General features: G+C 53.7%; 2 protein-coding genes across 2 annotated transcripts in view; one reads left to right on the forward strand and one right to left on the reverse strand.

Annotated features, from left to right (window-relative positions):
* Positions 1 to 2,462, forward strand: part of TECR (trans-2,3-enoyl-CoA reductase) — a 52,455-nt gene extending 49,993 nt beyond the window's left edge. Inside the window, exon 13 of the mRNA XM_044994559.1 lies at positions 1,124 to 2,462. Coding sequence (XP_044850494.1) covers positions 1,124 to 1,251 — 128 coding nt within the window. The 3' untranslated portion in view covers positions 1,252 to 2,462. The remainder of the gene's footprint in view (positions 1 to 1,123) is intronic.
* A 2,620-nt stretch (positions 2,463 to 5,082) lies between these two features.
* On the reverse strand, positions 5,083 to 8,472 carry NDUFB7 (NADH:ubiquinone oxidoreductase subunit B7). The gene is made up of 3 exons (XM_044994565.1): positions 8,293 to 8,472; positions 6,112 to 6,280; positions 5,083 to 5,259 (listed from the first exon to the last, which is right to left on the reverse strand). The coding sequence occupies exons 1-3, from the start codon at positions 8,402 to 8,404 to the stop codon at positions 5,169 to 5,171; spliced, it is 372 nt and encodes a 123-aa protein (XP_044850500.1). The 5' UTR covers positions 8,405 to 8,472; the 3' UTR covers positions 5,083 to 5,168.
* Between the last annotated feature and the right edge of the window lie 8,020 nt (positions 8,473 to 16,492).

Genomic DNA, 16,492 nt, shown 5'->3' on the forward strand with positions numbered 1-16,492 from the left:
GGAGCCAGGGCGTGGGGATGCCACATTGTCTCCCCACAATGTCTGGGTGGCATGGGCCAGGCGGGTCTTGCTGCCAGGGCCACCCTTCCCTGTTCTGTGGGAACAATAAGCCCCTACATGGCCACCAATAGGGCTCCCAGTATGTCACAGAGATCATCCCTCTCACGGGGAAACCGAGGCACGGGCAAGCCACGGCACCTGCCTGAGTCGTCGTCGTAGATGGGGAATAGAATCCAGGAATCCTGACTCCCAGCCCTGCTCACGTGACCACACTCAAGGAGTTTGGTGGGTGTCAGCCCAGTTCCTGGCTGGCAGGATGAGCTGGGTTCACAGCCCACCTCCCCCGGCTCCCTGCGCTCGAGGCTCGTCCTGGTGCCCAGCACCGAGGGACCCGCCCCGGTCTGCAGGGAGTAGGCGAAGCAAAGACGGCAGCGGGAGCTGCCCTGCAGCCGAGGCTCTTGGATGATTTGCCCTGGTGTGAGCTGCTTTCCCTGGCATCCGCTGGCTGCCTTTTCCCAGGGGTGGCAGCGCCCAGGGGCCTCCAGCCCATCAGGCGGGAGCCCCCTGCTGCTCCCTCCGGGGGATGCAGGTACCTCATCTTGTGCAACATCTGGTTCTTGGTCCCCTTGGAGGGAGGGGGAGGGGAGCCAGTGGTGGGGGCTGGCCCAAGGGGGCAGCTCTCATTTTAGGCTTGAGCCGAACCAGATCCAAGCCCAAGCGGGTCAAGTCATTTTTCCAACCTGACCTAACCTGACCCTTCGCCCTGAACCTGAGTCAGTGCCGCTGCCTCCTCTGGCCGGGAACGGGAGAGGTTGGCTCTCAGCTGGGCCCAGGGCACTTGGCACCATGACTGTGAACCTGGGTCCTACCAGCCCCTGCTGCAGTGTGAGAGGCACTGAGACTCGTGGGTGCCCCCACAGCACAGCACAGCGAGGTGGCCGACAGGAGCAGGGCACACACTCATGCCAACCCCCCGTGGCAAGAGGAGAGCTGACCCGCAAGGTCCTGTGTCCCTACCCAACCCCTGGAGTAGGGTCCCCTCAGGGCTGTAGGGTGGGGTGATCCTGGGGTGGCCAAGGGAGTGCCCCCCCCCATTCCTCACCGCTTTCCTCTCTGCCCACAGTGGCCCTGTTCTCTCTGGTTGGCTTCATCCAAATGACCATCTGGGCGAAGGGGAAGCACCGTAGCTACCTGAAGGAGTTCCGGGACTACCCACCCCTGCGCTCGCCTATCGTCCCCTTCCTGCTCTGAGCCGCGGGGGCTTCGGGTATTGGTGCAGTCCAGGAGGAGCCCCCGCCCCTCCCCAGCTGGCACAGGGCTCAGGGGAAGCTGCACAAACTCACCCAACTCCCCGCTGCTGGGTTTCTGCAGCTGCCCCTGTGCTCCCTTGGGGGCCGCCCCACCCCCAGGGAAGCCAACACCCAGCCCTGTGCTCTCCTCCCGCTGCGCCGTGCACCCAGATCTAGATTCCTGCCGAACTGGAAACTAACCCAGGGAGAAGCTGGAGCTGCCTCTGCCTGGATGCAGCCACTCAGAGCTGTGGCCTGGAGCAAGGACCCTGGCCCCAGGCACCTGCCAACGCTGCCCGATCCCAGAGGAGCTGAGTGCTCGTGCCCCCAGTGGAGCTGGTGGGAGTGGCAGGTGCTGAGCCGCACCGGAGACCAGGCCCCTTTCTCCAGGTACTGGCTCAGGATCGTAGGAGCCTCATTTCAGGCTCCTGAACAGGAAGAGAAACTTCTTGGCAGGGCCTCAGGAGGCAAGCGCTGGGCTGGGGCATGGGCCCTGTTGAGCATTTCTCTCCTTCGAAAGCTGCCCGGGGGCTGCTGCAAGACACTGCTGGGCTCTGGCTTCTGCCCTGCACCCCAGGCTGACGGGAAGAGGGCAGGATGGTAGCCGAGGCTGGCAGGGTCTGGTCAGGCTCCCACCCCCAGGCTGCCTCTGTGCCCTGCTGGCCCAGGTGTTAAGGGCATCAGACCTGGAGCAGGCCCCATGGACAGTCTGTTTAGAATGATGCTCCAGGGTCTCATGCTGGCACAAGCAGGAATCAGGACTGAGGCATGTTGGTGGGGGATGGGGGGCAGAACTGAGCCAGGAGTGGGGTGACAGGCGAAAAGGGAAGGGGAACAGCACTACTGTGTAGGGAAAGCCAGGGGCGCAGGTCAGGATTGTGGGGCATTGGCAGGGCTGTGGGGGCAGGGGCAGGATTGAGGTGCAGTAGCAGGGCTGTGGGGGGAGCTCAGCTGGCAGCTGCTGGACTCAAGCCAGCACCGTTAATTGTAAGCACAGTAAAGTTTTGTCTTTTGTACCATTCTTCTGTTCCATCCGTCCCCGTGCCGCTGAGCGGCCGCCCTCCCAGGCTGTAGCTCTGGCCTGGCTCTGCCGGGATGGCAGGGGGCAGAACAGGCTATTCTAATAAAGACGTGGGGTGAGGCCCTTCGGGGGCCCAGTCCAGCTCCCTCCTGCACTGGCTCCTTGGCAGCTTCTGTCTCCTTTGCTCTTACTCTGTGAGACTGCAGGGGGGGGCTACATTCCCTGCCCTGGGGGCTTGGTGCATGTTGGACAAGGCACGGGCCCCTGGGGGGAGGGCTGGGCTAGGTCACCCATCACTGGGAGGAGTCCTGGGGAAGGCTCTGGGGTCCCAGGGAGAGAAACCAAGGGGGCAGAGACTGGCCATGGGCCAGGCTCTCCTCTCTGAATAGCTACACCTGGAGCTCTGAGTCTCCCAGGGGGGCTGCGCCTAGGACAGGGGCTGCCCTGGGTGCCACCACACCTTTCACTGCAGCATGAAGCCACCACTGCCCCCGTGCGCAGGATTCCCTGCTGCTGAGCCAGGCTCGCTCCCAGGGGCCACTGTTTTGTTTCTGCGGGGCTCTGATTTGGGCACCTGAAATAGTGTCTTAGCTCCAGCTACGCCCCCCCCGAGCAGCAACCTCTACCCAAGTAGGACTGAGAAAGGCCCTGCCCCAGCACAGGAGCTGCAATGAGCCACTGCCCTCTGCCCAAGCACGTATCCGAGATCGTTCTCCCTGTCAAAGTCACAGCAATAAACCGAGCCAGCCACAGCTCATTGCTCCCCCTACCTCAACAGAGGGGATCAGCTGGGCTCCAGGTGTGGGGTGTGCTCTTTGCATGGGCACTCCCCTGTCACTGAATGGCAGACACTGCACCCCACCTAAGGGCTGGTGCCCTGCATCCAGCCATGCAGCACAGCTGAGGAGGGGCAGCTCTGGCTTCTTTGTACACAGCAGTGACTCGTGCCCATTTCCCTAGGCACTCTGCACTCGGGCATCTCTCCGGGGGGTGGGTGGGGGGGGAGAGAGAGAGAGAGTGTGTGTGTGTGTGTGTGAGAGAGAGAGAGTGAGAACACAGCCCCATGAGCAGGTGCAGCACCCCCTAGCTTCTCCAGAGCTGTAGAAGTCCAAGCAGCTGCCAGCGTGCTGCCCCCAAATGCCCTCAAGGGGCAGGGAAGCTGGGCTTGGGGCGGAACAAATCCCCCCCCCCGCACACCATAGCTGTGCCAACCTAACCCCCGCTGTGGACACAGTTAGTGTGACTGTCACTCGGCAGGATGGGTGCCATAAAACCCTTCCCTGGCTGAGTGGGTGTCGCCGCGGTGGGGTTACAGGGCCGAAGCTGTGCCACAGCAGCACAGACATGGCCTCAGCCCAACGGCTCCCCACACGGAGAGCAGAGAGCGAGTGTGAGCAGGTGCCACGCAAGGAGAAGGGGCAGCGGGTAGATTCCCAGCACTGGCTGCCAGGGCAGGAACTGAGCCAAGCGCCTGTAGGAGCTGAACTTTCAGCAAAGAGCCCAAGCACGTCTGGCGCTGTCTGAGCCCAGCGGAGCTTGGCCGTGCTGAGGGGCCGAACTCGGCCGCCACAGGGTGCTGCACACGTGTCGCATCCACACACACTCCAACGCTGGGAGGGAGCAGAGCATCACCCCGCTCACAGAGAGGGGAGAGGTGGGGGTAGCCCAGGGACACCTGACTCTAGTCACTAGACCCTATCCCCCTCCCAGAGCAGGAACAGCACCAGGAGCAGCCTTCCCTCTAATTTTTTACACCCATGTGCGGAATGAATTCTGTGATGTGCACAAATACAGAGGGGTGATCGGTGCACATCACAAAATTCATGCGGGGGTGGGGGCAAGGGGTTCGGAGTGTGGGAGGGGGCTCAGGGCTGGGGCAGAGGATTGGGGTGTGCAGGCTCTGGGGCGGGGGATGATGGGTTGGGGGTGGGCGATGGGCTGGGGCAGAAGGTTGGGGTACGGGGGGGTGAGGGCTCTGACTGGGGGTGCAGGCTCTGGTGTGGAGCCGGGGATGAGAGGTTTGGAGTAGGGGAGTGGGCTCAGAGCTGGGGCAGAGGGTTGGGGTGAAGGCTCCAGCTGGGGTGCAGGCTCTGGTGTGGAGCCGGGGATGAGAGGTTTGGAGTGGGCTCAGAGCTGGGGCAGAGGGTTGGGGTGAAGGCTCCAGCTGGGGGTGCAGGCTCTGGTGTGGAGCCAGGGATGAGAGGTTTGGAGTGGGCTCAGAGCTGAGGCAGAGGGTTGGGGTGAAGGCTCTGACGGGGGTGTGGGCTCTGGGGTGGAGCCAGGGATGAGGCATTTGGGGTGCAGGCTGCCCCCAGGCTGTGGTGGGGAGAGAGGACTCCACCCAGCTCTTTCTTTCCACAGCAGCCCAGGGTGAGGCGCCTCTCCCCAGCTCTGGCAGGGCTGGGCAGGGCAGGGTGAGGGAGGGGCACCTCCTCCGGCCACGGCAAGTCCGGGCTGAGGCCGGCGGGGAGGGGCACCTCTTCCCGCCGCAGCCCTGAGCAGGGCTTAATAGGGAGCTGCACAGCCACGCAGCTTAATGGGAACTTAGCCCAGGAGTCCTGACTCCTGCTGAAACCACTAGGCCATGCCACCGCTCACTGCTCCCCATAACTTCAGGTCCAAGTCTGAAGAAGCCCCAAAGTCAGTCCAGTAAGAGCCATGACCTCACTCATCCTGGCTCCCCATCACGCCCAGCACCTGCATTACAGCCTCAGTGCAGTGCGCGCGCATGCCCTGCCCTCCTCACTCCAGTCACCACTCCAGATCCGGACGCAGACGAGCCATTATTTATTCCCTTACACATGACACAAGGAGAAGATTCCTCCAGCCTCTCCCGCGGATGGGGACCTGGGGCTTTGCTATGCTCCAGCCGCCTCCTTCTGCTCCAGCCTCTTCTTCCTCACCAGCAAGCGCCGCTCCCGCTCAAACTCCTTCATACGCATCACGTAGCTGGGGCGAGAGGAGACACCAGTCACGGGGGTCCACCTGCATCTCCAGCAGGAGCAAGCTCCCCCCCACCCCCGGCATGCTGCACCCCACCCTGCTGGGGGTAGGCTGGCGCCCTCTGCATTAGGCACAGGCCAATCTCAGAGCAGTTGGACTGCCCCACTTTCCTGGAGGGGAGCCTCACTGAAATTAGATTCACTGCTTTGAACCAATCCCTATGATCTCTGCCCCCCCCTCCCCACAGCTTCCCCCTCCAGATCCCTCCTCCAACCCACAATCCCCATGCTGACACAGCCAGGCCAGCCCCATAACCACGTTCCACCTAGTACCCCTCCCTACACTCTCTGGGGTCTGCTTGGCCTAGGCCCACGGCTTGACCCTTTGTGGGAAGGGCCCTACATGTTTCATCACCATCCTGCAGGGTTAGCCGCACCACTGGGGCCCGGGGATCAGCCAGTGGCCCAGAATGCTGCTTTCTGAGCTGCCTTCCGCAAAGTAAGGGGGAGGGGACAGTTTATTTCTGTGCTAAGCTCCTGCCGTAGCTGGTTACTAGGGACCATCAGCACATTCTTAGGCTTAAATACCCTATGTGGGAAGGGCAGGTGCCAGTCACACCGAGCTCGGCAGCACCTTTCAGCAGGAGATCTCAAAGCACCATGCAAAGGAGGCCAGTTTGCCCCAGGTCACTCAGCACACCAGTGGCAGAGCTGGGAATAGAACCGAGCTCCTTTGTGCTCGCTCCACTAGGCCATGCTGCCTCTCTCTACCCCTAAGGCTGCCACCCCCAGCTCTGTGGCCCTGGGAGCAGAGTAGCCTGCAGATGGTGCCAGGAGCTCCCCAGCACAGGCCTCATACTCAAGGTGCTCGCAGTAATCCCACTCGTGCCGCTCGTGCCGGCAGGCCAGGAAGTTGGGGAAGCTGTCGCGCTTGCACTTCATCAGCTTGATAAGGTGGTGGGCACAGTAGTCGCGCTGCTCCAGGGGCAGCTGAGCGTCATTCATCTGCTGCTGCGTTGCTACCATCACTGCGGGGGACAGAGGAGGGGCAGAGGTGAGGCTGGGAGCAGGACGTGGGCGCGACACACCAGGAACTGAACCTGGGACCTCCAGAGCTAAAAGCACAAGTGGCCCTCCACCTCCTGGGCAAAGAGCCAGGCTCCGTCGCGGGGCCGTAACAGCCTACATGAATCGGGCACAGAGTGGGACTCTGAACACCCGATACATGAGCCCTTCTGATGAAGCCCCATGGGGAAACTGAGGCACAGGAAGCCACTTGTCCAGGCTCACAGAGGGAGAGCTAGGGATACAAGTCAGGAGTCTTTGGCTCCAAGCTCGCTCTCTATCAATTTCAATTACATGTGTTATTATTAACACTTGTCTCAGGATCTATGCCGCTACGACTGCCCTCTACCATGTAATGATCTTGGGTTTACACAGTTCTTTTCAACGCAGAGCATTGACTGACCCTCGTAGAGACAGTTCAGAGACACAGAGAATCAGAGAAGATTAGGGTTGGAAGAGACCTCAGGTCATCCCCTTGCTCAAACCAACCCCTTGCTCAAAGCAGAATCAACCCCAACTAAATCATCCCAGCCAGGGCTTTGTCAAGCCAGGCTTTAAAAGGATGGAGATTCCACCACCTACCTAGGTAACCCATTCCAGAGCTTCACCACCCTCCTAGAGAAATAGTGTTTCCTAATATCCAACCTAGACCTCCCCCACTGCAACTTGAGACCATTGCTCCTTGTTCTGTCATCTGCCACCACTGAGAACAGCCGAGCTCCATCCTCTTTGGAACCCCCTTTCAGGTAGCTGAAAGCAGCTATCAAATCCCTCCTCACTCTTCTCTTCTTCAGACTAAATAACCCCAGTTCCCTCAGCCTCTCCTTCTAAGTCATGTGCCTCAGCCCCCCTACTCATCCAGTGTTGAAACGTGGCCACCTCTGGGGAGGGACAAGGCAGCTGTTAAACACCTACACACAACAAGGGGTGAAGGGGAATCAGCTGACTCTATAGGCTCAATGGCAGCAGCCTCCACCACAGCATTTTGCAAGGAAAGAGCCATGTGGGAGGCTCCTGCCCCAAACATAAGGCCCTAAATTGGTGATATCGACTCCCTTCTCTTGTTCCCCATGTTCAGGGCCAGTGCAGGCCTGTCCCCCATGGGCTATTCCCAGCTCCAATACATCAAACAGTGGGCTCAGCCTGTTGTGTGTGTGTGTGTGTGTGTGGGGGGGGGGAGCACGATATCACTGGAGACCTCGCAAGGACCAGTCTCTGGTCCTGAGCTTTGGCCTAAGTACCCCTCCCAGTGATTATCTGTATTGTGGCAGCTCCTAGAACAGTGGTTCCCAAACTTTTGTACTGGTGACCGCTTCCCCATAGCAAGCCTCTGAGTGCAACACCCCCCCTTTATAACTTAAAAACACGTTTGTATATATTTAACACCATTATAAAATGCTAGAGGCGAAGCAGGGTTTGGGGTGGAGGCTGACAGCTGGCAACCCCCCATGTAATTACCTCACGACCTCCTGAGGGGTCCCGACCCCCCATTTGAGAACCCCTGACCTAGAAGCCCCAGCCCCGACCGGGCCCCGTCACACCAGGCGCTGCGCAGAAAGAACAGAGTCTCTGCCCCACAGAGCTTCCACTGATGTGAAAAAACACCCCCCGCCCCATCCCTTAACCTCCCCCCGGGGTCCCTGATTCCCCCCCGGCCCTGAACCTCCCCCCGGGGTCCCTGATTCGCCCCCCCCCCGGCCCAACCCTCGCCCTCCCCCGGGGTTCCTGAACCTCCACCCGGCTCAACCCGCGCCCCTCCCCTCCCCCTGGGGACTCACCCCCCGTGACCCCCAAGCGCCCGGCCCCGCCCCCCCGGCACTCGGGGCTCCCCAGTCCCCTGCGGGAGGCAAAGCCCCCCAAGCTCCCGGGCCTGGAGCCTCTGAGATTGAGGAACCCGGCGGAGGGGGGGGGTCGGTTCTGAGCCCCCGGGGGGCGGGGCCAGCGGTAAAGGGGCGGGGCCGTGCCCCGGGCTCACCCCGCTCCTTGCGCTCCCCGAAGCCCAGCCCCGGCTCGAAGGTCGGCATGCGGAGCGGGTCCGGCTCCACCTCCGCGTCGCCCAGGTAGCGCCGGACCAGGTGCGCCCCCATCCTCGCCTCGGTCACCTCGGGGCCGCGCTGCCCCGGAAGCACTTCCCCCACCCCCGGAACCGGATGTGAAGGGCTGGCTCCGCCCCCAGGACCATAGAGCTCACAGGGCAATTCCTAGATAGGGAGGAGGATTTCCGGTTTCTGGGCCTTTGTTCGCCCCGCCTCTTTTCCCATGGGATCCCTGCTTCCCCCCCCCTCCCTCCCTCCCTCCTGCGCGTGCGTCCCCCGGAGGGTGCGTTCCCGCTCCCCAGGAGCAGGGACAGCTCAGCCAATCACCACCCTTCTGCTAGGGGAAATTTGCATGTAACGATCCTATTGGCTGCCACAGCTCCCGGGGTAAGACATGGGCCTCCTGGTAGGTGAGGCCCAAGGGGGCCTATTATGTGGCCTCACCCCAGGCTGGGTGAAAGCCCCTGCCAGGGTCCGCAAGGCCCTGCTGCCTGTGCTGGGCCCCCACGTTGTCTGTGTATGTACAGCACCTAGCACTACCGCAGTGCACCTAATAATGTACAGTGCCTAGCGCAACAGGGCTCTGTAATACACCTAATAAATGTCAGCTAGCCCCAGATTGGCTGCGTACACGTCGCCTCAGGATGGGATGCAGAGACAAAGTTTTTTGACACCGGAAATGACTGCATCTTGGAGCAGCCAGTCCTGGAACCCACAAGAGGGGAGGCAATGCTTGATTAAGTTCTAAATGGAGCAGACGATCTGGTCCAAGGGGTGAATATAGCTGAACCGCTGGTAATAGTGACCACACTATAATAAAATTGAACATCCCTGTGGTGGGGAAAACACCATAGCAGCCCACCGGTAGCATAATTTCAGAAAGGGGAACTACACAAAAATGAGGAAGCTAGTTAAAAGGTACAACGCCAAAAGTGAAATCCCTGCAAGCTGCATGGAAACTTTTTAAAGACCACCATAATAGAGGCTCAACTTAACTGTATACTCCAAATTAAAAAACATAGTAAGAGGATGTGATGTTATTGACACAAACTGGGACCATATAGATCATTGCTGCAACCAAGCTCCTGTAGTGGCACCAAATCTTGGATAAAAGGGGTCAAATAAGGTGTCTAAGACAAGGTTATGGTTTGCTGGTTGTGATTATGTTATTTCAGGGGTCGGCAACCTTTCAGAAGTGCTGTGCCGAGTCTTCATTTATTCACTCTCATTTAAGGTTTTGCGTGCCAGTAAGACATTTTAACATTTTTAGAAGGTCTCTTTCTATAAGTCTATAATATAGAACTAAACTATTGTTGTATGTAAAGTAAAGAAGGGTTTTAAAATATTTCAGAAGCTTCATTTATAATTAAATTAAAATGCAGAGCCTCCCGGACCAGGGGCCAGGACCCGGGCAGTGTGAGTGCCACTGAAAATCAACTCGTGTGCTGCCTTCAGCACACGTGCCATAGGTTGCCTACCCCTGTGCTATTTGTATGCATGTATCATTTTTGTATTTAAAGTTAGAAGTATTGGCTCTATACTGTCTGTAATTTCAAACTTGTGCTATGCTTCTGGGTGACACCCCAGACAATTTGGCATCAGCACTGCCTAGCCTGCTTGATGGCTCATTAAGGACCATCAGCTACACAACTGACCCACTGAGAGAAGGCAGACACACCTTGTAACTCAGCAAGTCATAAACTGAAGCTCTGAACAAAGGACTGAATGCCCCCATCCTAGCTGTGGATGTACTCCAGAGACTTGATTTGAACCTGCAGTTTATTCCATCACAGCTACAAGCATGAACCAAGAACTTTGCCATTACTGTATGTAATTGATTCCATTTAACCAATTTTAGCTCTCATCTATATCTTTCTCCTTTTATGAATAAATCTTTAGATTTTAGATTTTAAAGGATTGGCAACAGCGTGATTTGTGGGTAAGATCTGAATTGTATATTGACCTGGGTCTGGGGCTTGGTCCTTTGGGATCGGGAGAACCTTTTTTCTTTTACTGGGGTATTGGTTTTCATAACCATTCGTCCCCATAACGAGTGGCACTGGTGGTGATATTGGGAAACTGGAGTATCTAAGGGAATTGCTTGTGTGACTTATGGTTAGCCAGTGGGGTAAAAACAAAGTCTTCTCTGTTTGGCTGGTTGGATTTGCCTTGGTGTGCAAAGGAACCCCAGCCTTGGGCTGTAACTGTCCTGCTTTAAGCAATTTGTCCTGAATTGGTACTCTCAGTTGAGTCCCACCAGAACCAGCATCGTTACAGAGGACCAAAAAAGTGCCACCATGGCTGAACATCAAAGTAAAAGAAGCACTTAGAGGCAAAAGGGTAACCTTTAAAAAATGGAAGTTAAATCCTATTGAGGAAAATAGAAAGGAGCATAAACTCTACATAACAGAAGAACAGCCATACTGGGTCAGACCAAAGGTCCATCTTCCGACAGTGGCCAATGCCAGGTGCACCAGAGGGAATGAACAGACAGGTTATCACCAAGTGATCCATCCTCTGTTGCCCATTCCCAGCTTCTGGCAAACAGAGGCTAGGGACACCATCCCTGCCCATCCTGGCTAATAGTCATTGATGGACCTGTCCTCCATGAATTTATCTTGTTCTTTTTTGAACCCTGTTATAGTCTTGTCCTTCACAACATCCTCTGGCAAGGAGTTCCACAGGTTGCCTGTGCGTTGTGTGAAAAAATACTTCCTTTTATTTGTTTTCAACTTGCTGCCTATTAATTTCATTTGGTGACCCCTAGTTCTTGAGTTATGAGGAGTAAATAACACTTTCTTATTTACTTTCTCCACACCAGTCATGATTTTGTAGATCTCAATCATACCCTCCCCCCTTAGTTGTCTCTTTTCCAAGCTGAATTGGCCCCGTCTTATTAATCTCTCCTCATATTGCAGCAGTTACATATCCTTAATCATTTTATTGCTCTTTTCTTTACCTTTTCCAATTCCAATATATCTTTTTTGAGATGGGGTGACTACATATGCATGCTGTATTCAAGATGTGGGCGCACCATGGATTTATATAGAGGCAATATGATATTTTCTGTTTTATTATCTATCCCTTTCTTAATGATTCACCACATTCTGTTCGCTCTGGCATGTGAAGTGTAAAAATATAATTAGGAAGGCCAAAAAAGAATGTGAAGAACAGCTAGCCAAAGACTCAAAAAATAACAGCAATTTTTTTTTAAAGTACATTAGAAGCAGGAAGCCTGGTAAACCACCTGTGGAGCCACTGGATGATCGAGATGCTAAAGGAGCATTCAAGGACGATAAGGCCATTGCGGAGAAACTAAATGAATTCTTTGCATCGGTCTTCACTGCAGAGAATGTGAGGGAGATTCCTAAACCTGAGCCATCCTTTTTAGGTGACAAATCTGAGGAACTGTCCCAGACTGAGGTGTCATTAGAGGAGGTGTTGGAACATATTGATAAATTAAACAGTAATAAATCACCAGGACCAGATGGTATTCACCTAAGAGTTCTGAAGGAAATCAAATGTGAAATTTCAGAACTAATAACTGTGGTATGTAACCTGGAGGATAGCTAATGTGATGCCAATTTTTAAAAAAGGCTCCAGAGGCAATCCTGGTAATTACAGGCCAGTAAATCTGACTTCAGTACCGGCCAAACTGGTAGAAACTATAGTAAATAACAGAATGAGCAGACACATAGATGAACACGATTTGTTGGGGAATAGTCAACATGGTTTTTGTAAAGGGAAATCATGCATCACCAATCTACTAGAATTATTTGAGGAGGTCAACAGGCATGTGGACAAGGGGATCCAGTGGATATAGAGTACTTAGATTTTCAGACAGCCTTTGACAAGGTCCCTCAGCAAAGACTCTTAAGCAAAGTAAGCTGTTATGGAACAGTAACTAGTTAAAAGATAGAAAGCAAAGGGTAGGAATAAATGGTCAGAATGGAGAGAGGTAAATAGTGGTCTCTCCCAGGGATCTGTACTGGGCCCAGTCCTATTCAACATATTCATAAATGATCTGGAAAAAGGGGTAAACAGTGAGGTGGCAAAAATTGAAGTTAATACAAAACAACCCACAATAATTAAGTCCAAAGCTGACTGTGAAGAGTTACAAAGGGATCTCACAAAACTGGGCGACTGGGCAACAAAATGGCAGATGAAATTCAGTGTTGATAAATGCAAAGTAATGCACATTGGAAAACAGAATCCCAGCTATACATGTACAATGATGGGATCTAAATTAGCTGTTACTACTCAAGAAAGAGATCTTGGAGTCATTGTGGATAGTTCTCTGAAAAAATCCACTCAATATGCAGCGGCAGTCAAAAACTAATAGAATGTTGGGAATCATTAAGAAAGAGATAGATAATAATAAAATAGAAAATATTATATTGCCTCTATATAAGTCGATAGTATGCCCACATCTTGAATACTGCATGCAGATGTGGTCGCCCCATCTCTAAAAGGATATATTTGACTTGGAAAAGGTACAGAAAAGGACAACAAAAGTGATTAGGGGTATGGAACAGCTTCCATATGAGAAGAGATTAATAAGACTAGGCCTTTTCAGCTTGGAAAAGAGATGACTAAGGGGGGATATGATAGAGGTCTATAACAGTGGGTCTCAAACTATTTTTACTGGAGACCCTTTTCACATAACAAGCCTCTGAGTGCGACCCCCTCCCCCAAAATAAATTAAACACCCTTTTTAATATATTTAACACCATTATAAATGCTGGAGACAAGCATGGTTTGGGGTGGAGGTTGACAGCTCCCGACCTCCCATGCAGGGGCGGCTCTAGCCATTTCGCCGCCCCAAGCACAGCAGCACGCCGCAGGAGGCGCTTTGCCGGTCGCCGGTCCTGCGGCTCCGGTGGACTTCCTGGGAGGTCCACCAGAGTTGCGGGACCAGCAGACCCTCCACAGGCATGTCTGCGGGAGGTCCACCGGAGCCACCTGCCGCCCTCGCGGCGCCGGCAGAGCACCCCCCGCGGCATGCCGCCCCAAGCACGTGCTTGGCATGCTGGGGCCTGGAGCCGCCCCTGCTCCCATGTAATGACCTTGCAACTCCCTGAGGGGTCCCAACCTCCAGTTTGAGAACCCCTGGTCTATAAAATCATGACTGATGTGGAGAAAATAAATAAGGAAGTATTATTTACTCCTTCTCATAACATTAGAACTAAAGGTCTCCAAATTAAATGAATAGGCAGCAGGTTGAAAACAAATAAAAGGAAGTATTTCTTCACACAACGCACAGTCAACCTGTGGAACTCCTTGCCAGAGGATGTGGTGAAAGCCAAAACCATAACAGGGTTCAAAAAAGAACTAGATAAGTTCATGGAGGACAGGTCCATCAATGGCTATTAGCCAGGATGGGCAAGGATGATGTCCCTAGCGTCTCTTTGCCAGAAGCTGGGAATGGGCGACAGGGAAAGGATCACTTGACGACTGCCTGTTCTGGTCATTCCCTCTGGGGCACCTGGCATTGGCCACTGTCAGAAGACAGGATACTGGGCTAGATGGACCTTTGCTCTGACCCAGTAGGGCCGCTGTTATGTTCTTATGTAATAAATAACATACATTGCCCTGCACCATGGGGCCCTGGGTGCTGCCAGAATGCCTCTAATTACTAACGTATAGCACCTAACACCATGGGGCACTGGGTGCTACCGTAATACACCTATGTGACTCTCTGTGCCTTGGGGGAATACCCTGCACACCCCATGTTCATCCTTATGAAACGATTGTGCAGTATCCAGTGCAAAGTTTGTCATGTCACGTTTTCAGAAGGCTCATGATACACTGAGAATTATTGTTATAGTGATGTTATAGCAATGTTATAGGTTGTAATTTCATGTATATAGTTATGAGGCTGAAAATGTGTCCTCATGGCTTAAAACAAGCCCAGGCAAAACCTCTCCAGGAGCAGAGGGGCAGTTCACACCTCATCAGGGCATGTATGGGACAAACCCAGCCCAGCCCCACAGGATCAAAGGACACTGGCCTAGGCAGCAACAAAGGATCTGTTGGACTCTCGAGTGAGTCACCCCCCTTCCCTTGGTCAGTTAGGGACTGTGATGAGGTGATGCTCACCTGACTCTGAAGGGCGGGGGGAACCCAAGAGGAAAGAAAGAACATGATAAAAGGGAGTGATGTTTTCCTGCTCTTCCTCTCTCTTCCACCTCCATCAGCACACATCACCACCAAGCGACTGATCAAAGGGGAGAGCCTGGCTGAAGAGCAACCAGCCAGCCTGTGGTGAGAAGCATCTAAGTATGTAAGGGCATTGGAAGTGTTAAGATCAACTTAGAATGTGTTTTGCTTTTATTTCATTTGACCAAATCTGACTTGTTCTGCTTTGACGTATAATCACTTAAAATCTATGTTTATACTTAATAAATGTGTTTGTTTATTCTACCTGAAGCAGTGCATTTGGTTTGAAGTGTGTCAGAGGCTCCCCTTGGGATAACAAGCCTGGTACATATCAATTTCTTTGTTAAATTGATGAACTCATATAAGCTTGCAGTGTCCAGCGGCCATAACTGGACATTGCAAGACAGAGGTTCCTAGGGTTGTATCTGGGACCGGAGATATTGGCTTGTGTCATTCGGTTGCACAGTCCAAGGAGCAGCTTACATGCCAGAGGCTGTGCATGAACAGCCCAGGAGTGGGGGTTCTCACAGCAGAGCAGGGTAAGGCTGGCTCCCAGAGTCAAGGATTGGAGTGAACTAGCAGATCACCAGTTCGGATAACACCAGGGGAACGTCACAACCTAATAACTAATATACAGCGCCTAGCACAACGGGGCCCTGGGCACTACCGTAGTACACTTAATAAATAACATACGGGGCCTAGGACTATAGGGCCCTGGGCACTACCGTAATACAGCTAATAAATAACATGCGGGCCTAGCACTATGGGGTTTTGGGCCAGGGTTGAGGTTCCTAGACACTGTTTGTGGAAAAATGCCCCTTCGTGCACTGAAACGCAGCCTTCTCAGATCCATTACTGAGGCAACCACAGAGTGCCCTCTAGTGCCACACCTGGGCATTGGCATCTGGGTTAACTAGACAAAACCTCACCCCCATTAAGTCATCTGCTTTGCCCCTCTCTCCTCCCCCAGCAACCCGCCTGTTCTTGGGAGAGTGTAGATCTTTAGACAAAGCCTTGTGGGATCTGATGAGCTCTCAGTCCAAGGCGGGGTGGCCATGGGCCTTTTACCAGTTCACTTTCCCCCCACCCCCACCCCAATCCTGCTGAGAATATCCCAATGCCCACACCTCTGGCCTGGCTTCTAATGAGCTACACTTGTTTTTGTAAAACAGGAGTTTACGCAAACCAGGGTCTCCCCTCCACTGGAGCGTGGTGGCTGCAGCTGGTGGGGTTTCTATTCTGGTCCCTGTGGGTGTGTTTGCCACCTGCCAGGGCTCTCAGAGAGAGGAACCTTTAAAGCTCAAAGCCGGTGAGGATGTGGTAATATCTGAAGCCTATAAACTTTGTAATATAGTTTGGGGGAAATAATTTTACCCAGAGGACTGGAAGAAAGGTGTGATCTGTAAATTACCAAAGAAAGGCAACTACTTGGTGTTGATAACTGGCCAGAAATAACATTATTTTCAGTACCTGGAAAACTGTTTTATAGTCTACTATTGGACGGAATGAAATTGGTCGTATATGAAAAACAGTAATGAGCGTGCAGGTTTTAGACTGAAAAGATAGTGTGTGGAGCCCAAAGATTTGCCCTGAGACGACCGAGAAGGGGCTTGCCTGGCAGAGAAATTTAGTCTTGTGTTTCATAGAGTACATCAACATTTTTGATTGCATTCAGACAGAGATGCAATGCAAGATCTTGCAACAATATGGCTTCCTAGAAAGATAATATCACTAGTTACAATGCTGCACAAAGGGTAAAGTGCTAGGTAAGGACAGAAAGTCGGGAGATCGATTGAGCTGATTATCTTTGCTGGAGCGCAGCACAGTTGCATCTCTTCACCCCTTCTTTTTGGCACGATGCTAGATTACGTGATGCAAAAGCGAAATGCAGCATCAAAGGGAGATATAGGAGTTATGTCAAGCAGAGGAAAACTTCAAGATCTCGATTTTGTTCCATGGGACACAGGTGATGATGCCATA

This window comes from Mauremys mutica, chromosome 20 (assembly GCF_020497125.1).
Source record: "Mauremys mutica isolate MM-2020 ecotype Southern chromosome 20, ASM2049712v1, whole genome shotgun sequence".
In the NCBI taxonomy this organism is placed as follows: Eukaryota; Metazoa; Chordata; order Testudines; family Geoemydidae; genus Mauremys; species Mauremys mutica.